The sequence below is a fragment of the Ambystoma mexicanum genome, chromosome 5p (assembly GCF_040938575.1).
Source record: "Ambystoma mexicanum isolate Mex_15411 chromosome 5p, UKY_AmexF1_1, whole genome shotgun sequence".
In the NCBI taxonomy this organism is placed as follows: domain Eukaryota; kingdom Metazoa; phylum Chordata; class Amphibia; order Caudata; family Ambystomatidae; genus Ambystoma; species Ambystoma mexicanum.
Window position 1 is genome coordinate 656651479 of NC_090930.1, and position 27453 is coordinate 656678931.

The following is a 27453-nucleotide window of genomic DNA, read 5'->3' on the forward strand; positions in this document are numbered from 1 at the left end:
ATTTAATGCAACATCAAGGAATAGATATGTGGGTTTGCTGTCCCAAGGTTTAAAAACCCAATTGTCCATGGTCTGATTGAATAGGCTGTTGTAGTGGTTTGGATGGTCCAGTCAGAGGTGGTTGCCTAGGATCACTTTTTTTGATGGTGAAGGCTTGAATAGTGGTGAGGAACCTTCGCTGTTCATGTGTAAATGTGAAGGACACAAACACTAGTTCAGCAAGGTGCCATTATAAAATGTACAAACTATTTTTTATTTTTAAAAACTGTTCGGGGGAGGGAGTTGTTTCTATGGGTAAATGGTGCACTATTCTGCCACCTCTTGAAACTTCTGTTAACCGCATTTTCTGTATTTGCCCAAGGCCAATGTCCAGTTTGGTCAGGATCTCTAAAAAGCATCTATTGATTTACCTATTCGAGTTTTTCAGTCCTGCAAATTGGAAGATTTTAACGCAGGACGTGACTGAAAGTTAATTAAAAGGTACTCAATATTTTACTCCTAGTTAATTGCATACAAGGTCCACTCTCAGGGTGGGGAACGAGTAAAGGAAGATGGGGGAAGGAATGTCTATGCCGGCTACTCAGTGGGTCTGTTGTGAGACCTTGGTGGGCCCATCCTGCTGTTAAATATATATTTCTTTCATTTAAAGGGCTTGCGCGCCTGCAATGGTACTGGCCAATAAGACGTTGCATGCATTTTACATGATGGTCTCTCATAGTTGAGTGTCATTGTTGCCACAGTGAGTAACTTCAACTGTGCATGTATGTTCATATTCCTGACTACATGCTTTTCCATTTCTTCCCACAGTCTCCTTTTATTTGCCACCTACTCTACCTACTCACCAAGAAAGAGAATGGTAAGCAAGTTCAGTGTTCACGTTTTAGCGCTGGGACAACAATGTGTAATAATTGGAACAATGATCACTTTCTTAATATTGTTGAATTGAGCCCAAAGGTTTTAAAAAATGCCCTTTTTATATTTTGCAATTAATCATAAAATGTTTACAATATTATCGCCACTGCATTTCATGTATTTCACATTTGCCCTTCATTGTATGTTTTCAAGCCTCATCGTGTGGAGGGGGGTGAAAAGCACTCCACGTTCCAAAACTATTGATTGAAGTTGAAAACTGAGTATAACTTGACTGGCAAGAGCTACGTTCCCAGAGTGTGCTCAGATTATGGGCTTCTGCCATGTCCAGGATTTGTGTGCTTTTGACCTAATTGGACATCTCCTGGTCTGGTCTCTGTACTAGCTGGTTTAGATATGATTGAGTAGTATAGGGCCTGTTTTTTCTCAGTCTGCTAAGCTTATACTTGGTGCCACCAGGGACCGTGTGTCTACTCTTTTCATAATTGTGCATGATGCCCTACAATATTAAGAAGCAATATTAAATACAGCTTCTGATTTGTGGCACCTTTTGGCCCCATGCGAGTCCTCATTAGGGATATATATATATACTTATTGTAGATAGATGGGGTAAGCCCTTGCTTGATTCTAGTGTGGTACTGCTTGCTGTAGGAGAAGGGGAGCTAAAGAGGAAGGGGTGTCGACGAGGAACCACTGTTCCATTCATGTACCTAGTCCAATGGCCAGATACTGGTGCCACTAGCAGGGCACAGGATAAGATTGTTGTCCAGTATATGGTCATGCCTACTGCTTGCCTTAAGAATCAAAGACCACAGTTGCCAAAATTAGATTGTGCCTGTTTGTGAATGATAACTTGGTTCAAAGGTCTCAATCTACACCTTGGGAAGAGGCAGGAAAGTCTGTGAAACTGCATATCAATCCCCCACCCCAACCCCCCAGTGACGGTGTGGCCTTCAAACATTTGAGTAATTGTGACCTTGCTATTGGGTGCCAGGGGTCCTCTCTCATCCCCCTTTTCCCCATTTTCCCCTTTTATCCTGATGGATCTGCATCCTTGTGAAGAGGACAAATGATCAGGCATAGAAGTCTGGTACTTGGAAAGGAAGTGTGAGAAATCTCTGCTGGGCCCTACACTCTCCCAATGATTGTTGCTTATGGTGATACTGGGTAGAGTATCTGCAGATACTGAACTTCTATTAAAGAGAAACCATGGTCTGCTGCTTTGCTTTGACCTGGCAGGCCTGGTTCTTTGTGAAATCACTGTTCCTACTTTAACATGACTTTAAATATTAAAGTAGAAACAACGTTTTTGTCTGTCCGTATGCAGTCTTCCCAACTTTATCTAGAACCAATATAATATAATATAAACAAACTCCATCCTACAATATATGTTTGGGAGTGTGGTTGGACGTTTCTCATGGCGTATGTTAAATGGGTGAAAATGTTTTCACATGTTGCGTGAGGGCCGGCTGGGACTTTTGTCCTGAAACCTTTGCTCTGTAGATGCCTAGCTTTACCTGGACACTACACTGACGGTGCAAGACTATTTCAATAGGTCCTTGGCCTGCAGTTGCAAAGCTTAATCTACAGTTGATGCCCTCCTCTCCTGAAACATAAAGGGCATGATATACGATGCCACTGTTGTGCTTCCTCTCAACCAAGAGGTGGGTATGCCCCTTAACTCATTGACACCTGGGGCCAAAATCATAAGATACTAAAGACAAGGTGGCGTCACATGACATAAATTCAATGATTGCAATAATGTTGTTTAATCTAATTTCAAACAGTCCACTAGAATTGCCATGTAACACACATCTAGCGTACACAAATATATATTTGTATCCTCAAAAATATATAAATATATCTAAATATTACACCATATGCATAAAAAGTACATCATGACAATCACAATGTCAATTCCATTCTGCAATAATCATAAAATGGTAAAACAAATGGTGAACAAACCTGAATTGCATGACAATAAAATAACACAATAATGAATATCATCATATGTGACAGTACAAAACAACAAACCACCATGTTTAGAGCTCGATTAGGTCAACTAGCCGAGGTCACAATTCATCAGAACCAGACCATAGAACACTGTCCTCTGCAGCTTTTCATCATTTGGGAAGAGCCTCCAGGAAGGACCGCACTTCCTCCGGATCTGTGGAAAAATGTGTTGTATTGTCTTGCGCAACCCGCAGCTTGGAGGGATACAGCATGGCATATTGCAGCCCCTGTTCACGTAACTGCCGTTTTACAGCCGCAAAATTAACACAGGCTCTCTGCACAGCTAGTGTAAAATCCAGGTAAATATAAATTCTGGATGCCTGGTGGGACAGGTTCCCAACTCTTGATTTTCTTAAAATAATATTTCTAGCCCTATAATTAAGGAGCCAGCCAATCACAGATCTGGGATTCTGACTCTGCTTCCGGACCTGCGGGGAGCTCTCTGCGCCCTTTCAACCAGAAATTGCTGAGAGAGTGACGGAGTCTGTATTTTGTGGCTTGACTGATTCTGGAATCCCATTATTTGCACATTGTTATGACGGGACTGGGCTCCTCAATTCTTTGCTGCATCCGATCCACCTTGAACACCAGGTTGTCCAGCTTAGCGGTCACCAACTTGAACCCCTACTTCATCTGTTCCAAGAGGAAAGTCATGTCAACATGAGCCTACGGAGCAAAACTGTTCGAGGTTGACTCCTCCAACCCACCGCCACAACCTTATCATCCCATGGAGCCGGGGCACTCGATGGAGCCCTGGGTCGATTTTTGCTTGGTGCTTCCATGTTTGTGAAGGAGAGCTTTGCTTGTTTTTTGGCCCCATTCACCATTGACGCTGCTACACCAACCAGACAATCCCACCACCCAAAGTCCTTGGTTGATCACTTAATCCACTCCACAGGGAAAAGTATAAACTGCACAGAGGAGCTCTCTGCATTCCCAGGAAAGAAACAATGCAGAGAAGCTCAGTCTAAGGCAATGGGATGATGTAACACAATCCCTGCAGATACAGCTCCGTTGGTCTCGGGGAATATCAAAGTTAGGAAAAACTACCTGTTGCGGGCCAACTGCCTCTTAGTTCGCAAAGGGCTCCAGAGTTAATACACATTGAAACTAGCCAACAAATGTACAGTTGTGGATGCTGAACGGAACCCAAGCATTCAACGTGTAGAGTGAGGCCAAGCTTCCAAAGTAGCAGCACCATCTGGTCAGAGGTCTTGAACTCCCAACCCACTTCACGACAATGCTAACATGCATTATAGTCCACAGATTTAGCCTCCCTTACTATGTAGTGAGTACTTTCAGAAACCTGATGGTGTTCTCCCACCTACTCCCCCAGGATATTCCATTTAGGTAGCATTGGAAGGGCCATTGCTTTTTGATCCCGACCCTGGGGGTAGATAAGCGAGGGAGGATCACCTGAGTGGAGGGTTACAGGGGATTGGAAGGAGAATAGCCAAGGGAAAGACACGGTATTCCCCCTTTCCCAATTATACATCAAACCACTCTCCCTCCACCTAATGCTGTATTTCCAATCACACCCCATCTGCCACTCCATTTCCAATAAGTATTGGGACGATCAGGAGCAATGAGGGTTACCCATAGAAACATGGGAATACAAAGTGACATGTAACACCAGTAGACTGTCCCACTGATAGTCTGGCATGGGCAGGCAATTAACCCAAACCATTTACACCTGACGCCACTTGACAATTGCTTCAAGTATAAAAGTTGTGATTCTGATAAGTATGAGCGAGCTGGGATTGCTGGTTGGAACATGAAGGTTGCAACACGAGAAGCCTGGGAGGACTGGAGAATGGAACGCTGAGACTCTTACCCGGTGTACCAGAGAGGTCACAGCGTGGCAGAGGAGCCGTGTCTCTGTGGCGTTGGAGCAAGACGATTGTCTGCTTATTGGCTGTGTCCAGGCCAGTACTTGTTCCCCTGGGACATATGTCAGTCCCATGGGTATCTGAGGGGCAGGTGGCGAGACCCTGACCCCACACCCCGTATATAACTGAGCTGCTCGCAAGTGAGCTGCTCGCTGGTGCCTCGCTGCCTTGGTGAGCCTCTATGTGAATGAGAGGAACCCAGCTGCGTGAGGATGACTGGAGTGGGAGCAGCTGCTTGAAGGAGAAAGCAGAAAGTAAAGCGTTAAGAGGGAAGAAAGAGAAAGCAAGGAAAAAAACTGCAAGGGCCGCGAAGTGAAAGACAGTAAAGTGAGGGTGCATGTAACCCGAAGTAGGAAAGTGGGTGCAAGTGACCCGACAGATTGGAAAAGTTAAAGATAAAGTGAAAGAAGGGTGAGGGCGAACAGAAAGCTGGAAAGGAGGGTACAGAAGACCCGCAGGTTGAAAAGAGGAAGTGCAAGAAGCACGATACAAGGAAAGGAAGGTGCAAGGGTGCACGAGCAAAGGACAGAGTGACATGGGCATGATAAAGTAAAAAAGAGTTTGCAAGAAGCTCTGTGAAGAAGAGGAGGGCGCAAGTGTGCACCATAAAAGGAAAGAAAGATGGAAGAGAAATAGTAGGAAAAGGGCACAGGAGGGAAAGGTGCCAGAAGAAAGACCGAGTGCAAAGAGAGGGGTCCGAAGTCAGTGGTCGTGCAGAGGAGTCATCAAAGCCCAGCATTTTCGAAAGTCTGACACTGCCCCATGGAAAGAACTGTGTGTTTAAAACGGCACATCTGGACAAGGTGAACTTTAGTGTGAGACTAGAGGGGCCTAGATCTGGGGAAGGGAACCCTGAGAGGCCTAACAGGAACTGTCTTTTTGTTTGAAACTGGAAGGATCGAAGCTTGAGGAAGGGAACCCCAAGAGACCCAGAGACATTGTGAACTCTATTGACTTGCTGCAAGAACTCTACGTGGAAGGTCCCAAGGGCAACCCTTTAACTATTTTGATCTGGCAGAACTACACCTATTGGTAAGACTACCTAAAATCAGCTATGGTTTACATTTCCTTTTTTTTTTTTTGTGAACCACTATTTTTCTTTAAGAAGACTTCCTATCACATTGTGTCAGTAGGAGAGCAAGCATCAGTTTAGACAGATTTTGTTTTTGGACTTTCAGACATCAACCGCCGTTAGAAACATTAGTTGAGGGAACAATCCCTTTAGAGTGAAGTCCAGTTGGGTATTACACCAACCCAAGAACTTTATTAAATAAAGGTTTTGAAACTTACCTTTGAGTCTGTGTCTCTCTTGATACCATGCCTGTCTCACAGTAGGCTCAACAAATAATGTCTGGTTCTTTTTAAAGAGAACTGCTTTATCTAAATTGTTCTGGTGCAACCATCTGCCACATAGCTGTGCCTGTGCTCACTAAGCAGCACAACTAGTTCTGCTCTTAAAAGGCAGGCTGCAAACACCCTCCCACCCCCCTGGCTCCACACAACTTCAAGTGTTAGCCATCTGCACATTCCTGTACCTTTCCAGCATGTTAGGAAATATTTATTTTTCGCAAATTTCCCACCATTTCTATGGACCCCCAAACATTTTGCTTCATCTTTTTGAATCTGACCTGAACTTTATGCAGTACAGAGAAGCGTTCTTTTTCTCTGGACTTCCCTTTTTTCATTGTTATGGGGAAACGGACATGTCCTACAGGCTGTCAGTACTGAGAAACTAGGTTTCTTTTAGTCTTGCGACGCATTGATAACAGGTATTAGTGGAGTTACTAACTTTCTCGTACTGACTCCAGTGATTGAATATAATGTTACATAGTGTGTTGCCTGTGTGATATTTAGCTAGTGCAATGCATGATTCATTTGTGTTACTATTGGGCCTGAAATAAATAGTATATTTTCTAGTATATGACTGTAATTCTTGGAATTTCACTGTGTGCTCTCATTAGAGACCCCTGATCACTCTCGCCCGTTCTGAGATTTAGCCTTGATTGCCCTCCAAGTTACTGTAAATTGGTCTGGCTAGCTTACAGAAGTGTTCCCCATTCATCTAAGAAGGATGGCCTCCTAAACCTACGTCCACCATGCCCGAGTTTAGATATCCATTCTAACAATGCATGCCAGGCACTCGCCCACACAAGTCTTTCAATGTCCACCAGGTGCGCCCTGTGTAGTGTCCGCACCTCAGCAGCCCCAGATTGCCTCAGGCACTCGGTGGCTTCCCCGCTACAAATCCGTCCAGTGGTGCTGGCACAGCTCCACTTCCTGTATCTCGGGGAGAGCCTCCAGCAGTCTCTGCCGTCACGTACCAGTTCGCTGTCGACGTGCACTGAGCCGCTTTCACTGCCTCGAGCGGCACTTTGTTGTTCGGGTCCCGGGCCTGCGCTCTGCTCACTCACGCCCTGCCCAGTACATCATTTTCAGTTTCCAGGCAGCATCTGGAGCCCTTTTGCAACCTCTGGAAATGCACATTCAAGTAAGAGGCTGCAGGTAATGCTGCAATTAGTTGTATTGTACTTATCACATGTTGAAATAAAAAATTAGGAAATCTGTCTCGTATGTCTGCCTACTACATGAAAAGATGGGTTAAACTTGAAGCAGAGCGTGGCAAAGTAGGACGGCTGAAGGGCTGCACTAAAACAGTTGACAGCATCTTGGCGCCTCCTCCACTGGAACCTGGATCCTTCTAGTTGCGTTCAGACACTAGCAGAATGGCAAGAATACTGGTAATCTCTATCTGACTGGAAGATCATAGGCTCTGCTCACATGAATAGCGACTATTGCCAAGCATAAAGATATGAGACTATTTATATGCATGCCAGAGCATGCGCGATTGGCTTCCAGTTTCAAGATTGACCTGATTTGACTTTTGTACTTACCATTTGCAGCCCCCCTCAACAAGAGGTGTGGCTCCTCTAATCTATGCTCGTACCAGATTTGTCTCCTACTTCCATGCCTCCTGAATCCAGCCCCCTGCTATATAATGCATGGCTCATCGCATCCATGTTTCCTACCTGATAGGTCTCCTTCTATGCATCCCTGATGTAGCTCCCCGCAACACGAAGCATAGCTCCTCCAATCTTGACACATACATCTCCAGACTCGGGTATTTGTGGCTCCTAACTCTGTAACTGCCTGATTTGACTCACATACCTGCAAACCAGATGCAGCCCCTGCAATACAAGGCGTGGCTCCTATTTAAGTACTTGCCTGACTCAACTTGATCCATGCTGGATGCAGCCCCCCGCAACATGAGGCGTGGCTCCTCCTAATGCACACAACTGATAAATATAACGTTTGCATCTATACTTACCAGATGTAGCCCTTTACTGCACAAGATGTGGCTTTGACTGATGATGCTTTCTTTACATGCTGCTGTAACTAGCACAATATATGTAACCGCAACCTCAAGTGTAACTGGAATTGTAACTAAGCAACCTCACCTAATTCTGTAACCGTAACCTTAATTCAAGTGCCTAGATGCCTAAGGGCTAAGTGCGCTCTACAAATGTAAACATAAAGCCCCTGGCCTCGCCTCTCCGTTATCTCGGTCGGCGAATCAGGCAGCCCCTGGGCTTCCCCTCACTCTGAGGCGGTCCCGGTCTCCTCACTCGCCCAGGCCTCAAACTGTTGGGGCACGGATCACCGTCCAAGGTGGGTCATCCTCGTCCAGACTTCACACTGCAATGCTGGATTCACTCCGGTTAACAGCCAGAAGTACATTAAAGGTAAAGTTCCTTCAGAACGGCACTGAGCACCTCCTCAAAACACAGAGCTCAAGATAGAGCAGCCATCTTGATGAAACGCCACCTAGCGTCCCCCCTTTCTCTTCTATTATACGACTCAAGATTAATACAGCTCAAAGAATTAGTCTTCAGAATGAGCAAGATCCAGTCCTTACTGCATTTGCTGGCTACACAAGAGAACGATGGCTCATCTAAAAATAAATAAGGCTTATTGCGTACATACAAACCCAAGGGTATAATATTACCCCTTAAATATTCTGTCAACTAGTGACCATGCATTTGTGTTCTAAACTGTTCCTTTTTAACTTCAATAATGAATCGCTTGTCACGGTCGAAGAACTTGCATTGTCGAAACCTAAACTTTAAAAACATGAAGGGCCATGAATAGCCTCAGCCAATTGTTCATATGTGAAAGACAACGTTTCAAATCGGCCATGGCTGCTTATACTTATAATGGGTTCCTATCAGTCAAAATGTAAAGCAGGTGTACATTGACTCAACGATTTAATGAGGCGTGTGTGTACTCAAAACATTTTACATTGAAAGCCCACCCAGCAACGTGCTGCACTAAAATCTCAACATTGGCCCATAATCATAAGATAATAAAGACAAGGTGGTGTCATATGAGGGTTAAAATCACATTTAACTGGCACCCATCAGGCTGCTAGTTGGCCAGCTTCTGGATATCTGAGTGCACATCTTGGCGTTGTAGCTTGTACATGATCCCCACATGGGATGATTAACTAAATTGTAATCTTCAAACTATCTTGTGTGCGCACATTCTAATGTAGAGCATTTTTGGGTCAATGATGAATCATTTTTCAAACTCACTTTTTTAAAATCGGTTTTGTATTGATTTTATTTGTGTTTATGCCTAGTTACATCTGTTAGAATTAGGCATTTTTACATTATGTACAAGTGGTATTCTTTATGTATATTTGGTTTCTTATCCAAAATAGCTTCTTTTTAAATGTACATTTGATGTTTTGGTATGTGTTAGTTTTCTTTTTTGCATTTATGATTGCTGAATAAAGTGTTTTTTTTTTTTAACATTTGCTATTAGGCTTTGCACATTAGGTATGGCTTTGTGTTGCAGTCCCTTTAATAAGCAAAACCTCTGAGAGACTTTGGGTTCTTTGAATAGTTAAAATAAGAGCTTAGTATTTGTTGAATATGTTCTTGAGTAAATTACTAAGCAGAACTAGTGTTCTTTGCAACTTTGTTTCCCGGCTCTCCTTTTTTTTTCTCCTTCCGGTTTCCCTGGTTTTTTACATACATTTAATTTGTAACAAAAGGGAATGAATGTCAGCCCATGTTTGAAATTACTGCATTCAACTATTGAGTGGCTGTGATTCAGTAAATTGACATTTTAGTTACAACCAATCCATCCACAAAAGTGCAGAGCTTGGTGAAAGGACTAGATATGCTTAGAATCCTATGCTTTAGTGGGGTGGATAGGTGTTTTACAAAGTTAAACCAACATTGGCATATGTGAGTGGTCAGAAATGCGAGGAGGAAAATAAAGGTATTGCTTTCTCACAAATTGCCATTTTATTAAATGAAAAGGGGTGAGACACACTCCTGTCTTTCCCTAACCTAACAAGGATGTCCCTTCCTAACAAACTAAGGGTAAAGAAAAATGACCTGTGTCCAAAAAGTATCTGACCCTCACACAAATATACCCAACAACATTATAAGTTTAGTTTGGCCATCTTAAATTCCACAAAATAATATATTAATTCGAACTCTGTCTTTAAACAGTAGTACTTGCGAACAGGGCTGGATTCCCTTCCCATGGATCAATTCAGGAATATCTCAAACAAAATCGGAATTCAAGAAATCTCTGTGTAATAAAGTTCCATTCAGTGTATTATACCAACTCACTTCCATTCAATGTATCCTTTCATTTGGCGGAGTGATCGTTCATAAATCAAATGTTTTTTCCACAATCTCCTGCTTGGCAAAGCAGACTTTTCCTCAAACCCAAATTCTTTAATCAATGCTAATGTTCTTTTCTCAAAGGCCAATCACTTGTTAGCGCATCATAACTTCTTCAAAAGAAACACTTTAGTCAAAATGGCTCAATGATCACTTTCTGAAATATTAGTTTATAGACAACGTGATGGAATTAACACTTCCTCTCCACCACACCTTTTTACCACATACACAGTACTTTAAATCATCTTTTTGCCTGGTATTCTCGCCTGACAGAACAATCTACAATTGATCCCTTTCCTGGTGTACTGGCCTGCCAGGAGACAACTCCTACTTTTTAGGGAGCAAAATTGGCGGATGCACCCCTTATCTGTAGGGCTGGGTATTCCGAGGTTCAGAGAGTTGTGCTCAGTTCTTCTTAGTTCATTTGTTCGGTATTCAAAATAATTACTTTCACCCAGCAGTCTCCTGCGCAGCGCCCAGTGGTCACCTGCTTCATGCCAATTCACTGGTATGCCTTGGCGTCTCCTGACTTGCTGCTGTTGCTTTTGGGTCTATTCGCAGCCTCCTCCCATTCTTCTAGCTCCGGTTTGACTGCTGCGGCGAGTGCAGTCCTTCACTGGAGCTCTGCTAGCTCTGTATGATCTCCTTCTCCGTTGCGAGCTCAGTACTGGAGCAGTTCACAGCGTGTCGGGAGCGCCTCTCAAACACGCGTGGCTTGCTTCAGCACTACTTCCTGCTGCGCATTCGCTGCATGGCCACGTTTCCCCAGCATCTACCGCATCTCGTGCACAGCGTTCTGCTGCCTCCACAACGAGACCAGCAGCTTCCTTCTGCCTCTGCACTTGAAGTCCATTTATAACCTAAATAATAAACACTTGTCAGCTGAGTCTCTCTGCTGCGTCCAAGTACTATGGGCATTATGGGGCTTGGTGTCCCTAGTTTTTAGTTCAAAATGGTCAGTTTGTGCACAATAAGCCATTAAGGTCTTAGGAACAACATTTAGAGAGGTCTCCCACTCCCCTTACATGAGTCCCACCCCACGTGATCCTTCTGCATAATGCCAACCACAGGGTCAGGGTGCGGCTGCCTTTCCCTGGCCCCATGAGAGGAGGCCCATGTCGGGATCTTTGGGATGATCTCATAAGATTCATCACACCCAGTGCATTTTTTTATTTATTTGTATTTTTCCATCTGTGCGGGCCCTACCCAGAGGGTGTTGGGGCGCCTTACATGGTTCAAAGTTTGAAAAGGTGGGAGGTGAAACAGAATGTTTTCAGAATTAGGACGATTAGTAAAGACAAGTGGTAGCAGTGGAGGAGGGCCAATAGTATTGGCGTTGGCAATGCTTGTTTATTAAAGCTTCACAGCATTTCTGTAAAACCATGACTTATCTGTTTTTCTAATAATGCAGCTAATATGGTAGCCCAATATTGACGTTTTAATTTGAATACAATGTACATCTTAGCTCTACCAAGAGTCCCTCTATTTTCCTTCCTGACATTCCCAAATGACAATGAGTTAAGGACATAAGAACCATGGAGGATAGGGGTGGACTTACCCTGCCTCCTTTTAGAGATTAGAGGAGTTTAGATGGGTCCTTTATCCCCTTGTTTTCCTGAATAGAGGATATAGAGCTCACAGGTTTTCTTTAATAAACTGCTATCCCAAAGATGAGAGTAAACTGCAAGAGTTGAAATGAGCTCTTTCAACCATTGAAATGCAAAGTCCCTGCGGTCCTCCCCATGCTTCTAGTTTTCTGCTTGGGTGTGGATGGTATTAATATCCGCAATGTACTAATGATGGCCTAGAGTGGTGAACATGCTGTGATGTGTGAAAGAAAACATACCAGCTAGAAAATGTGTTTAAAAATTGTCATTACAGCTTGCGCAATATGTGACTAAATTCTTTTTGTAATACTGCCATTTCGAAATATAGAAATTAATATAGGCTTTTAAGGCACACAAATACTGCGATTTGTTTTGAATAATGATGGGCTGTCCGTAGCACATCCCTTGGTTTTCACTTGGCCTCATCCTACAAAGTGTCTCTTGTGCTCCTGCTTTGCAGCTACCATTGATGGAGTTCCTTTGACAAATGTATACAGGAATGCAATGGTTTAAAATGACCTTCTTTGTGTGATTTGATGTAAATGTGTTTTGTACTAGCTATTGTATGTGCAGTAACACTTGAGTTCTCTGACAGATTTGTGAATAGTAACAAATGGGAGAATTTTGTGTTGATTACGCCTTGGAGATGTGGAGCAGAATGAAGTTGCAGAGCCGAACGAAGTTGCGGAGCCTGCGACATTTCGAAACTAAAGGAATGCTAGAGTGAGAGCAGACGAATCCTGCAATGGGAACATCGTTCCCTGAACAGGAAGCTAAGACCTGTGCAAGGCGGTGGTGCTTGAGGGGCCCAACTAACTATGCAGAGACAGCATAAGACAGGAGTACAGCAAGCACCCTGATGCCCATGTTCGTATACCGCATCCCACTGCAGAGGAGCCGAGAATGTGATGCGAAGCCAGACAGAGAAGAGCAACCAAGAAGGCGAATACCTGAGTGTGCTGAGCACCGCAAGGTTCCCCTGCATTGGAAAAGGTACTGGGGGAGAATGGGAGAGTCAGGAGGCTGCCGGGGCACGTATTGAAAGGCGAGAACTCAGTCACAAGTATGAAAATTTAACATTAAATGAGCAGAATTGGAGTTATCTGAAATCAATACAGAGTGTGACAAACAGCATTATTTGGGATATAGATAAAAAGTGCAAGCGAATACCCTGGGATTGGGGAGGGGGGGAGAGGAGGGAGGAGAGGGGAGAGAGGGGAGAGACCCTCAAGGATACAAAAGATACAACTAACAATTTGAGTGTGAGAAACTATTCTAAGGAAAGTTGTCCTAAGGCTAGCATTAAAAGGAATGGAAGGCCCACAAGTCTATGGGAAGAGTTACATGTTAAGTTATTGGCGTATACCGCATAGAGCTGCCACTTCATGGTCTATTGGCGCCCTGGCGGATCTTACAAGGAAGGAGTGGTAGAAGGGCTTTGTTAGCAGGATTGACAGTAAAAAGTGTGAGAGCTTTGATGTGCTATTGGTAGCTACAGTTGGGGGGGGGGGGGACGGTCACTGTGTGCTGGTTTGTGTAGTTCGTAGTCGTTATGTGGTGCTTGGTGTGCGAGTGTGTTAAGATTTGCATGTAGCTGGCTTTCTTGTTCGGTGTTGCGTGCAGTTTGTTGTTATTTGTGGTGGTTTTATGTTTTGCTGAGGTAGAGGTATGGCATATTTTGTTCTGTGTTTTAGGGTGAGTAAACTCAATATTTGAGTTGTTAGTGAGTTTGTGGGCCATTGAATCCCGTTCAGTGAAGTTTAATGCATTGGCTACCTTCTAAATTCTTAGACATTTAATACGAATTCAATACATTGGGTACCCTAAACATGAAGGAAACGTCGAGAGAATCTGGGAAGATAACTTAAAGAATCCTATCTTCTAAGCTGAGACACTTGTGTTTCAATAAACCACAGGATAAGATGCAGCCTTAAAGATAAAGCCACTAGTAAGATGGCAAAAAGAGTGACGACCAGGAGAAGAGAGTCATGCTCTTGGCCTATTTTGAGTAATTTGTATTTGTGATAGGGTCGGGTAGAGTTAGGTTTGTGACTGAGGACTAATTAGACTTTTTGACTTCCTGACGACAAAGGAGCTCCTTTAATTAAATTAGATAGGCAGGGCAATCCCGTTAGTATTGGGGAAAGATGGGCCTTTTTCTTATATTTTCAATAAAGAAAAGTAACATGTCCGACTCCTTCCCACCCTCCACAGTATGCATTAACAAATGCACATATTGGAATGTGTGCTTTCGAAATCTGTTCTTGCATGACAATTGATAGGACATCAATTCTACAACTGATCAATATATACAAACTGCAAATAGGCTAATGCAAAAATCTTTGACCAAGAAGGAAGCAGAGATTCGCAACCCAAGTTTAGAACATGCCTGGATAACCCCAGCCTTCACCAACGCACAAGGTAATGTAGTATTTTTTGGGAGGGTTCATAAACATTATCCTAATCTGGGATGGGGATCATCAATCACTTCTTCAATATGTCGATTATTTGCATTTCAATTATTAAAAGATCACATTCACAATGAATGAAAGTACAGAAAGAATGTTTTTGGGATCTGGAGATATGTCAACAATAATACCATACACACCACATTATGCAGAAAACCCACAGCAGGAAACAGCACCCTGCAGCAATCATCCTAAATACATCATCAATAGCATCCCCTATGGGGAATTACTCACAATCCAGAGGAGCTGTAGTGAAGAATCGGAATTTGAACAGCACAAACAAAATAAATTTAATGATTTTTAAAGAGAGGATAGCAAAACAAAATCCTCAACTAGGCAGTAAGGGCAAACTCAAAAAACAGAATGGAACCCCTAAAGAGTAAAGACTTGAAAAGCAGAATAACACAGAATAAAACAGATTTATTACCAACTTCAGTATCAACACACATATACTCACCAGAACACTATGCAAACTCTGGCATATTCTCCAACTTGGCCAAGCAATTCGGAGACCATATAGCATTAAAGCCGTCAATCACTTATCGGAAAACGAAAACAATCAAAAACACCCAGTTACATGAGATCTGACATAAAAGCAAGTACCTTGGAACAAACCTGGAATCTAAAGACCGTGAGAGGGAAATACAAATGTGGACATTGCAAGATATGTCCTAATATGATAAATGGGCTTCAAAATATTAATCTCCCGAATGGTACCAAGAGGGATGTTCGACAACTGGTAAAGTGTAACCCCAATTATGTGGTAAATGGAATCCAATGCTTATGCCAAAAGTGGTACATAGGTAGCACCATCTGTAAAAGGAATTCTGGAACATTTAAGAAGCATCAAAAAGAGCCATCTGCTCGGGGAACATTTCACAAGAGAGCACCCAGACGGAAAACTGTAACAATTTAAATGCGCAGGACTTGAAAAAATTAACCACCTACCTATAGGTGGAAACCGAGAACAACTTCTCTGCTAGAGAGAAGCAGAATGGATGCATATCGTTGACGCCTGATTTTCAGGCTTGAACCAGGACAATGAACTGTAAAACTTTTTTTTAATATGCCCTCCTTTATGGTTACATAAAAATGTAAAGAAAATGTTTTAAATTTAAAAATCATCTCTAACAAATATATATTTCTCTTCCCCCGTAAAATGCATAGCAATATTGCTCTTTCATTCTTTCTTAACACTGTCTTTTGGAGGGTTTTACACTACTCACCCGATAAACTATTTATGTTCAACATCCAGACCGCTCACAAATCGGTTTCAATATGGCCAGCATTCGTATTACAATGAAACACGTCATCGTGCAAGGGATGCTGGGCGATGACGTCATACGTGACTATTAATGGCAGCCATTTTAGAACGCTGCATCTGACATGATCCGCGTTCTAAAAGCAAACTGCTGGAGAAATCTAATTACCCTCAACCTTAAATGATAAATTTGACCATGAACTCCTGTGGGTGAGTTGGTGAACTACATTTCTTTCTTTTTGGTAGCAGCGTAAATACACAAGTTCAGCTGGATACCTACCGAATTGTTATTGATATTTGTGAACGGATACAAAAACAAGAAGCTATAAAATATTGGAGCTATTAAAATCAGAGCAGCACTCTTTTTTTTTTTTTTTTTTTTTTTCCTCCTGATGAGCCATTTTAATAACAGTGGTGAAACACGTTTAGAGGAAACAACTGATTAAGGGAGTAGCAACTATATACCTGTACAACTGTGCACTGCTCAGAAGAGAGCATCATCAATCAAAATAAAGCATCATTTTTTAATTGAATCTATTAGGATTTGAAGCATCTTTGGTCTTATCTACATTATTGACTCCACTGTTTAACAAAACTAATATTTGTACAATGGGCAGACACTTGTAGAAGTCAACTAGTGACCGCTTTGAAACATTCATTATTTTGGGGTTTTCGCCACATGTTTGAATAATGACTGCAAGTTTAGTTTAGCTGCACACCTAATACGTCTGACAGACTTCACTGCACCAACTGTTAAAGGCATGTGGTACTCTATAACCTTACATCCAACATTGGTGCACAAAATTGCCTATCCGAGTCCGTCTATGGTGGACTACCTCGCCGGTTGCAAGTCTGAAATTTAAAGAGACACAGATGTAATTGTTTATTTGTAAAGCGCTTATACACAAGTGAAGTGCTTTAAAGCGATTCAAGGCGGGAAGGGAACAAGGGAAAACAGTCGTCGTTCTTAGGCCTTGATGTTTTCCATTAATCTAACACAAAATGCTAAAGTCCTTTTCTTTTACTTAGACAAAAGCAAGACCAGGGTTGTTAGTTTGCAGGTACATTACTTTTGCAAGACTGTGCAGTGCCACCAAGTGTAGTACTCTGCTGCTGTAAGCATGTGTTTGAGCCAGGTTGTATAGCACAACCAATTAATGTCCTGCAGTACTGCAACCTTGTAAATCTAATTTGGGGGACCAGCGGAAAAACGCTGCATACTGGAGCGTTTGATGGAACACTCATGTACACGAATTGCTAGCGCCTGGCTCCACAGTACTGTACAATACTATTGCACATAGATAAAAATGGTGGTGTACACATGTGCGTCAGAATAGCCTCCTTACCAAATATTTGCCAAAGTTTAGCCATGCATCAAGGAGTGGCTTGCTTCCTTTCCAAAATAAGTAGTAGAATACATTTGAATGTAGCAAAAGGGGATATCCATGTACTGCATAAGCCTGTAAAATGTAAAGCCCTGTTTTGACCTGGACATAGGTGACGCAGGAATAGCATGGCTTTACATTACTGCACAGCGCCACCTATTAACCATGTCTGGTAGTATACGCTGTAAACACGTGTTGGTGCCTGGTTGAGTAGTGTTGCCAAGTAACAGCGTAAGGTATGGCTGCCTTGGTTCATAGTTTAAAATGCTAGTCTAACCACACACATTAGAAATGCCTCATCGCTATTAAATGTGTTCATGTTTAGCATCCATCATAGAGCAGCCTGTCCCCCTTACTAACGAATATAAATGCAGCACCATAGGTGGAATAAAAATCCATGCACTTGGTAGTGTAGACTAAAAGTTTTTACAGGCAACATGCTTTACATCTAGCCCCAATTTATACAGGATGCCAGGCTTTTACAAAATGTCTGATGCTTTGAACTCTGAAGTAGTTTCACTAATTTTTCAGGAGTTGAAAGAATCTTCTTTGTATTGCACTTCTCCCTCTTTGATCAACTGTTTTTGTTTTTAGCATGGCATCGAGGAAGGACAATGTGGCTTATCGTCACAAAAATATTTGTTTAGCCGTGCATAGCTTTTTCCTGACTCCACTGCACCATGTGCCTATTAACTTCTTGTGTTACTGTGCAAGAAGCGTGGAAACCAAAAAAACCCTTAAGTATCATTCAACAAATCAAAATGTATACCGAATGAAGTCAGTCCTACTAGCAGCGCAAAAGTGAATATCAATCCCTGTACCACGCAGCATGCAAATGAATGTAGCCCTTTAAACCTCATGTAGTAAGTCTTTCACCCAACTTAAACAGCTCCACTAGCTCTTGGAAAATGGCCACGGTTGGGATGCACTGGTAAAGCATGAGCTATCAAAGCTTGCTGCAGCGAGAGCTATTAATGGTGTGGAGCTGAAGGGGAGGGCGGTAGAAGGGCATGCGGCCACCGAAAAATGTATGTGTAAAATCCTGCTTGTCTTCTGCTCCCGTTGGCTATTATGGATTGATAGCGTGATTCTTCTGTAGTTTAATTCCGAGGCAGCCATAAGCATAAAAAAGTACTTGGACAATCTAATGCAGCAGTAAAGTGGAAATATGTCAATTTACCAACCAACAGAGATATAAAAGAGGGTTTGATGGCCCTAATTCACAAACCTCTACCATGTTTAGCACGGGCTCTTCAAGCGGTTGACTGTTTTGAATTGAGCTTTCAGCAAGGTACAGAGGTCATGCTCGACAGAGCAGCTACTCTCCTTCAATACGCGGGCAGAGAACAAGCTCTCGAAGAAGGGCAGCTGGAATGCTATACTAAAATATTGTTGTGCAAGATAATTTACGGTTTCTGTTACATACTTAAAATATCTCAGGAATGCGTTTCACTGGTAGAGCAAACGAGATTTGAGGGTGGTTTGCCCCTGCTTGTTTTTCAAGTAATTTATTTGAATTCACTTATGGTGCGGCCATTTTGAATATCTCATGGTTCACAAATGGTGTTAGAATGTGGAATAACATTCGCTCATTGTAACACGATGAACCTTTACATTTAGCTAATGGAAAATGTGTTCTGCTTCTAAACTTGTTTTCTTTTCTAGTGAAGCCTTTTCGAGTAAGGAAGTTGATTGACATGCAGACCAAAATGGTAAGCCACAAAAGAAAGTGATTAACATCGGAAACTGCTTAAGATTATATATTTTATAAATCTGTTCTCTAGTCGAGCACAAAGTTTAGTTTTTCAGCACATGTTCTTGAGATATTCTTAGATTTTCAAAAGTTTGCTTTGTCTGACAGTCTAAAACACAAGTCGTTACTTGTTGGAAAATACGCAGAAGCCTATATTTGCATATGTAAGTAGAGGGTCCAAATACAGACTTCCTATATTATCATTGTGATTAAACATTAAAATAACGGATCCATCTAAACCAACGGCACTATGGCTGCAAGATGTTAAATCTTTCCATCTCGACATTGGTTTTATTGTTTGTCAACCTATCAATATTTTTTTTTAAAACTTTCGTTTTTGCAGTTTAATACTCGAACAACAACAAACCGAAATACCTCCCTTCCCCAGTCACTGTTCCGTTCTCCGTCATCCAACATCACCCATCGTACTAGTATATCAAACCTCAGATACAAAAAACCCAGCGTCACCCTTCTCCCACCACCCCCCCTTAAAAACATCGTTCTGAGCCTATTCATCCTGAATCCCTTCATTCACCCTCTTTTGCATTCCCCTCCGAAGATTGATCAGGATGGTCCTGCTGAAGAACATACCGGCGAAAAGGGGGCCAACAGTCCCAAGGTTGACTGTTCACAGGGAGCATCGCCGCATATCTGGTTTCTCTAAGTTCACACAGTTTCATATGTTCAAACCAAGCAGCGAACGTTGGATGGCGGCGTCTGCCCCACGACCTGGCTATCGCATATCTGGTCACAACCGATGCCATGCCCAAAAGCCACAATGCCGGTGAGAGTGTACACGTGATGGAAAGCATTTCCTTCATTGCCCCCTCCACATTTTCCCAATAAGACCTAACGTGCGCGCAGTCCCAAGCCATGTGATAAAAGTCTGCTAGCTCCCTACCGCACCTTTTGCAACCTATCACTTTCTCTGGATAGTATTTACTCAGCATTTGTGGGGTATAGTAGGCCTGATGCAGAAACTTGTAATGATCCAGCCTATATCTAGCATTAAACAAAATCTTCCTTGTTTGCATACAGATCAGTTTACACTGCACCTGGCTCATCGTCAGTTGTAAGGAGACTTCCCACAGAACCATAAATCTCTGCCTCTGTATTCCCTTCCCACTTCTAATCATAGCATAAATAGTGGCCACCAATTTGCTTGTTGTTGTCGGTTGGAGCACATAACATTGGGTTTCATACACCACAGGGGCCACCGTGAAATTCGGCAATTTCGCCCTCAACACCCCCCTAAGTCTATAGTAGAGGAGCAGGGTTACCGCATTATGTTCCCCCTGTGTTCGCAAGTCCTCCTATTGCCTAAATCTGCCATCTGCTACCAAATCTCCCAATTTCTGTACCCCCAGCCTTCGAAAATGTTCCTTAAATGTTAGCTCATGGTAGATTGGGATGCCTATCACATCGTATACCGGAAATTCTGGATGATAATCCAGAGAGCATGACCAATATTCGGGCTAATTGCCCCCGTGCCCTATAGGAAACAAGAGATGGCTGGACCTCACTTCTTGGGTGCGAGTCCCTATTCCCCCCCCCTAAGCAGACCCCATAAAGCATTCGGATATCAAACCGCCTTGGCTACCTTTTATATGTGGAAGATAGGAGGCGGCAGGATCCATCCCGAAATGTATTGCAGCTGAGCCGCTAAATAATATACCCACATATCTGGGTATTCTAATCCACCATATTCATATTTGGAGGTTAAAATATCATACGCTTTGCGGGGTTGCCTACCAGCCCATACCAATTTAGCCATCCTTTTCTTAACGCGGGTCCAATACCGGTCGGGGGCCATATTGGGACATTATTAAAAATATAAAGCATCTTGGGGGAGTCTGACCATTTTGGCCAGTGCTACACGAGCCGCCTGCGAGATCGGGAGCCAAATCCACGATTCCACCCTCTGTTCCAGTCCCTCCAAAACCCTCACATAATTATCCTTGTACAGTGTCCCTGTCTGAGTGAACACCTCAATCCCCAGGTAACGGACACCATCGAAATTCCACTCCCACATCTTCCCGTCACACTCCCGGGGTTAGCGGGAGAACCTCAGATTTGTTCCAATTTATCTTCAACCCGGACTGCTCCCTGAATCTAATCACTTCCTGGATCAGCGGAGCCAAATTCGTTCTGGGATGTTTGACATTTAATAGGACATCATCCGCGTACATCGATATAATCGTACGCGAAGCATTCACCCAAACCCCCTGGTGGATGTGCCTCTCCCGAACATGACCTGCCAACAGCTCCATAGCTAAGGCAAACAGAACCGGGGAAAAGGGGCAGCCCTGCCTCGTTCCCCCGAGTGGGGTATATAAAATCTGAGAGCACACCAGTCGTATAAATGGCAGCCCGAGGAGCCATATAGAACAGCCTAATCCAGCTAATGTATATAAGGCTAAACCCAGACCTCCGCAGCACTTCAAAGAGGAAAGGCCACTCAATGGCATCAAAAGCCTTTTCCGCGTCGAGTGCAGCCACGGCTATAGGGACCTCAGGGTTCACATTATGCATCAGGTGGAACAATCGTCTCAGATTATGTGGCGTGGAGCGACCCTGGACAAAGCCCGACTGATCCGGCAGGACCAACGCAGGGATATGCGGGATCAGTCGATCCGCCAGGATTCTGGCCAATATTTTATTATCCGTATTAATTAACGACAACGGTCTATAAAACGCCAGGTGTCGAGGATCTTTGCCAGATTTGGGAAATACTGTCACTAATGCTGACCTAGTAGTTTTGAGAAGTACGCCCTTAGCCATGGCTTCCTCATATACACTGAGTAGTGTATATGAGAGCCTGGATTGCAGTACGAATTTCCTCCTCCGTGATCGGAGCATTCAGGGTCAAGCCCTGGTCTCGATCCAGCCGCCCAAGGGCAATTTCATCCAAATACTGCATAATGGTGCTGTGTCCCGCCATGTGCCGGGATTCATATAGCCGTGAGTAGTAGTCCTTAAACTCCTCATTTATTCCGACTAGATCCTTAACAGTATTCCCTTCCTTCCCCGTGATTTCCATAATGGGGGTATGTTTGTGCTCTTGTTGTATAGCCCAAGCCAGCGTTCTGCTGGGCCTGTCCCCTTCCCCATATCTAGTCGCCTCAATCGGGTAGCCAAGAAACCGCTCTTCACTGGCTGCCAGCCGCTTGAACTCCTCCCTATGTTCCCCAGTCTACTCCGTAGCTCAGGAGAGTCTACCCTTCCCTGTTCATTCTCTAGCTCTCGGATAGGATCTCCCACCCGAACCATGGATCGACGGATAGATTTTAACATCCCTCCCTCTTTGGATATACAGCACCCTCTTCTATAGACCTTAAAGGCCTCCTATACCGTACTCTGGTCAGGAACCGAGCCTTCATTGGCTTGATAAAAGGTATCGATATCCTGACTGATTTCCTCCCTGAATACATCATCTTGCAAAGCCGTGGCCCTAAATCGCCACCTAAGATGTCTTTGTGGGCAGACCGACAAACTAAATTGGGCCATCACAGGGGAATAGTCAGAGTGCAGGGAAGTATAGACGTTGCTATGACCAATCTGGTAATGGAACTAGACACCATAATATAATAAATTCTCGAAATATGATGTAACCCAGAATAAAAGGTGAATTCCCTGGTCGTCGGGTGCTCACCTCGCCACACATCCCAAAGATCGTGATAGGAGGAGATTGCCGACCATGCCTTCGCTGCTTGTGGGAGTACCTGTTTCAAAGTCGCAGACCTGTCCATCTCCAAGGTGAGAGCGAAGTTAGTCACCAACCCAAATTATCTCATAGGACAGGAAATTGTGTATATACTGGGCAAATCAGGTGAATTCGTATTTGGAGCATAGACATTTATGAAAAGATATTTTGCGCCACACAACTCTCCTGCTAAAACAATATATCGGCCTTCAGGATCCCTCACCACCTCATGCAACCTAAACTGCAATGAACCATGTATGTATATAGCGACCCCTCTGGAGTGTGTACAGTAAGACGAACAATATCTATGTATTCCCCATCCAGCTAGCTGAGGGAGCGGGGTAGTACGAGATAAGTGTGTTTCTTGCAAACATAGGATGTTAACCATGTGGGCCTTACTAAAGTTTGCTATCAGGCGAATCCTCTTGTGTGGTAAGTCCCCGCACATTCCATGTCATCACTGTGAGGGGCTCACCCTGTTTACAGCTTGTCGCCATTACCGCAAATCGCTACCCAATTGGTGTTCCATCTCCACTGGCGCCCCAGAGACGCCACGATTAAAATCCCAACACTCTCAAGACACCGGGTATACAAAACAATCTTGTGAGTTGTGTTGTAGCTCATGGCAGCATGTTCACCCACATCTACCAGAGTAATGAAATAGTGACTAAGATCCCCCCTAACCCACCCACGCCAGAGACCACAACCTACCGGTGCCCATCCCCTCCCCCCAACCCTCCCAATCACATCAACCATAACAAAACTACGCTGCAGTGTCTGCAGCATGTGGGGGGTCTGAGGACAGCCCCATTGCTCCTGTGACAACAGCCAACCAAAACCTAAAAACAGATATTGCCTTCCTTGGCTTCAACTCCCAGGAAGCTAAATATAACTGTACAACCTTGCTGTCCAGTATAAAGAGTATCTCAGTTGGATCAGGGCGCGTGTCGAGGAGACCCACTCGGGTCCGGCAAATTCCTGGGATACTGCTCCGCTGCCTCCGGAGTAGTAAAGAACTTTGTAGAGCCATCATGTTGAACACGGAGTTTAGCCGGATCAAGCATAAAATATTTTATACCCTTACACCGCAGGATATTCTACACAGATTGGAATGTTTTTCTCTGATCCTGGACTGGCAGACTGAAGTCCAGAAACAACTGTATGGTAGAGTCCCCACCCTCCCCCCAGCGCAGCTCCTTTTTCTCTAGCGCAGGTCGTAATATGGCATCCCTATCCCGGGAGCAAAAAATCCTGGCAATTGTAGGACGTTCAGGAGCCCCCGGGGCGGTTTTGCCGCCAGCGAGCGATGGGCTCGCTCCACCATATGCATTCCAGACAGCAGAGGGTTGTCCAGCATGTCAAGTAACAGCTGCTCGACAAATTTTTCCATATTGTCTATATGTGTGGACTCCGGAACCCATGTGACACGAATATTATTTCTCCTTGAGAGGCCCTCTAAGTCCTCATTCTTGGCTGCAATTTTTTTAACCAGCTGTTGCAGACTAGTCACCTCGCGCTGGAGAGAAGTGACACGATCTTCCGTTGACCCAATCCTCTGCTCCGCCTCCTCCATGCGCCCACACAATTTCTCTATCTGCAATGCTGATATATCCACCTTAGAGGTGAGGGCATCAATTTTAGCGCCAAGGGTATCAGTGCTGCCTTTCAATGCCAACAATGTCTGATTTAGTGCAGCAACGTCCACCTGCTCCGTCGATTGGGGCTGCAAATCAGAAGATGTAGACTGATCCTGACCTGTATGTGCAAATTGGTCCATCCTGGCCTGCTTCTTATTTCCCATAGTGGTTCTGTGGGGTAAGAACGTCAAACGCCACCAGCACCAACAATGTAAATCCACGTGCAAAGTGCATATGACTTTTCCTAGGCAATTGCTTTCAACCAGCACATATTCTAGCAGTTTCTGCCCCCGCAGTGCTTCTGGACACCCCCCAACAACCCCCAAGGCAAACCAGCAGAGCCCAGGGCAGAGGCACCTGTCTATGAAAATAGATTATGTACTGCAGTCTCGTGTGGGGCAGTTGTTTATGTGGGCGCACCCCCTGCACAGCGCCTCGCAACTTAACGGAGCGCACCCCCGCAGAAAAATCATCCGGCGCCGCGCTCTGACGTACCCCGTGCAGGCGCCGACGATCCACAGGAGAGCGGCACCCAGCCGCAGCCAGCAGCAGGGGAGAAGCCGAGGAGACGACCGGCTCAACAGCAGCAATGAAATCCACCCCGCGACGGTGTGGAAATCCGCTCGTCCTGTCACAGCTCACCAAGATGCTCCCCGTGGACCCACTGCTTCCCGGAAGGCCCCCTTCACAGTGTCCCACATCCAGCTCAGCGAGCCACCAGGGGGAAGGGAACTCCAAAATCCCGGCCGTGGCCACTGCAACGGCCCTCCAGCCCCAGAGCGCTGCCTCTCCCCCACTCCACGCGGCGGCGGCCCGAGGCTCCGAACTCCACAGCTCCAAGCCCCAAGGCGAGCTTCAGCACAGGGGGGGTCCGCACACACGGCACCCTGATCCCAGTAAATGTAGGGAGCCAAACACGGAAGGCAGGATAAGCAGCAAATATTTCGGCTGGCGTTGTCGAAGCCTTTCATGCAGCGGCCATCATGGATCGCTGTGCAACAGCGCCCTCATTGGCCTGGATATAAAAGGGAAAAATAAAGCAGAAAAATGGCACTGTATTAAAAATATTGAATATTTGGGTGCAACATCCTCATTCGCCTCATGTTATACAGGGATTTACAGTTGGAAAGCCTTTTAAATATTTATAAAATCCAGAAATCCGAAGTGCGATGATTTTTAATGAGGTTGCGATTGGAACACTTAACTACATTTGAGCGCAGAGGAGCATGGACAAAGGTGCCATGTGAAGAAAGACTCTGCCATATCTGTAATAATAGCGTTGATAGCGTTGAATCCACTCAACACCTGTTACCTTCATGCTCAAAATTGGTGAATGGATATGGTAAAGGTTATAAAATCTTTACATCAGAGATGGAAATATACGAAGAGATCAGTTTTGGTCCCAGATTTTCTCTTTGGAGAATTTAAAACTTTATTTTGCAATGTTTTATATTTGGCAAGTAATGTTAAAGCACCGTTTACAAATTAATGAAGAATGATTAGGTCATAAAACAAAATGGAACTATAAGGAAATAGAATTGATTATAGGTATGTTGAGTATTATTGTTTGGTTTTAAATGAAGACGTCTTAAAATTGCAATGTACCAAATTAGACATGTGTATGTGGAATATTAACTGAATTGTGAAAGGAAAAACTTATCTAAATACATGTAATGTTATATTATTTAATAGGTAAAAGTTTTTATAACCAATAAACCTACATTTTTAAAAAGTCTGAGATTAAATTACTATTAATGATTAAGGTGACTTTTTTTTGCCCATGGTGCCACTTTACTATTTCTGCTGTTGCAGGTGGGCCTCTAAACCACTATATTTAACACATGTGTTCTTTATATTCTAAGCCATACCCTATTGGTTTTTATAATCCTTTATTTTCCACTACTGCAATAACTGTTTTTAATTTTCATCCGTTTTATCTTTCAATTGTTTTTACCAATTTGTGTCCGATGCTTTTGTAGAGCAGTTATGGCTGGGGTCTGACAACTTTTAGCTTCCTAGATGTTTTGGACGGCTCCTCCCATGATCTCTCGTCGACTATTCCGACTTGGAATAACGTGCCACGGAAATGGGAAAATAGGAGTACTTGGGGAGTCCAAAGAACATAATTCCTGTTGCTTGGCATTGAGGCAGAGGGGAGCGGTCATCCATTCCAGAGTAGTCTGTAGGCATTTGGTGGTGATGGTATTTTTAGTGCATTGCTGCTTGGGTTGCAAGTAATTTGAGCTTGCTCTGTGTATAGTATGAAACTAGATGAATACGGGTAAAGTAGGGTTATGGGTTTGATTTACATTTTGAAGCGCCAAGGGGAATGGATGAGGCTTTGTTGGACTCCCCTGTTGGGTTCGAAGGCAGGAGATTTCATTTCCCACGTTTACTTGGTCTGATCTTCCTTCTAGAAATAACCATCCAATAGCTTGTCCTGAGATCCCCACTGTAGTCTTTCTCCGAGGATACTCTGATCGACCGTGTTATAAGCTGCATATATGTCCAGTTAGATTAGTGCCACTGGTATTTTATAGTCCAGACAAAGACAAATCTGCTCCTGTATAAGGATTAACAGTCTGTGCTGATGTGTTGCCTGAATCTCGATCAGTGTTCGTGGAGTAAATGTTTTCTGTGTTTAGAAGAGTTTGTCATCAAGATTTATTTCATGATTGCAGCTTTGAAAAGCGTGTTGGATATTGGTCTACTGTTGGATTAACTGTCTCGAGCTTTGTTTTAAGTAGAGTTGTGATGCGAGCGCCTGAATCTCTGGTATCTTTCCAGTTTTAAAGGGAAGCGTTGTGAATGGTGGAAGTTAGTGGGGCTAAAGTTAAAATTGACTTTCTAGAGGGAAGCAGGGCAAGAATTGCCTCGTTCACCTGATGCTTTAAAGGATCATACATTTTTTGTGATATCAGGAATATTTTATGTAATGATGAAATTGGTGATTGTGCAGGTGGGTCATCTTGGGGATGGGCGTTGGATCTTTTCGGATTTGTCTGGATGGAGAAGATCTTGTCTTGAAAGAAAGTTACTGATTTAGTGGAGGATGGTATGACTGCACTGAGATAGATGTGCAGGCTGCCAAGGCTTATGTTGCTGTATATCACCCTTGCACACCCCATAAGTCTCTCCTGAATCCTGATGGTCCTCATATTCCCACAACTG

The 27453-nt window shown here is 43.8% G+C and overlaps 1 protein-coding gene across 1 annotated transcript in view; it reads left to right on the plus strand.

Moving 5' to 3' along the window:
* Positions 1 to 27453, plus strand: part of CENPI (centromere protein I) — a 1093019-nt gene that overhangs the window by 193506 nt on the left and 872060 nt on the right. Inside the window, exons 6-7 of the mRNA XM_069613020.1 lie at positions 808 to 856; positions 18855 to 18901. Coding sequence (XP_069469121.1) covers positions 808 to 856; positions 18855 to 18901 — 96 coding nt within the window. The remainder of the gene's footprint in view (positions 1 to 807; positions 857 to 18854; positions 18902 to 27453) is intronic.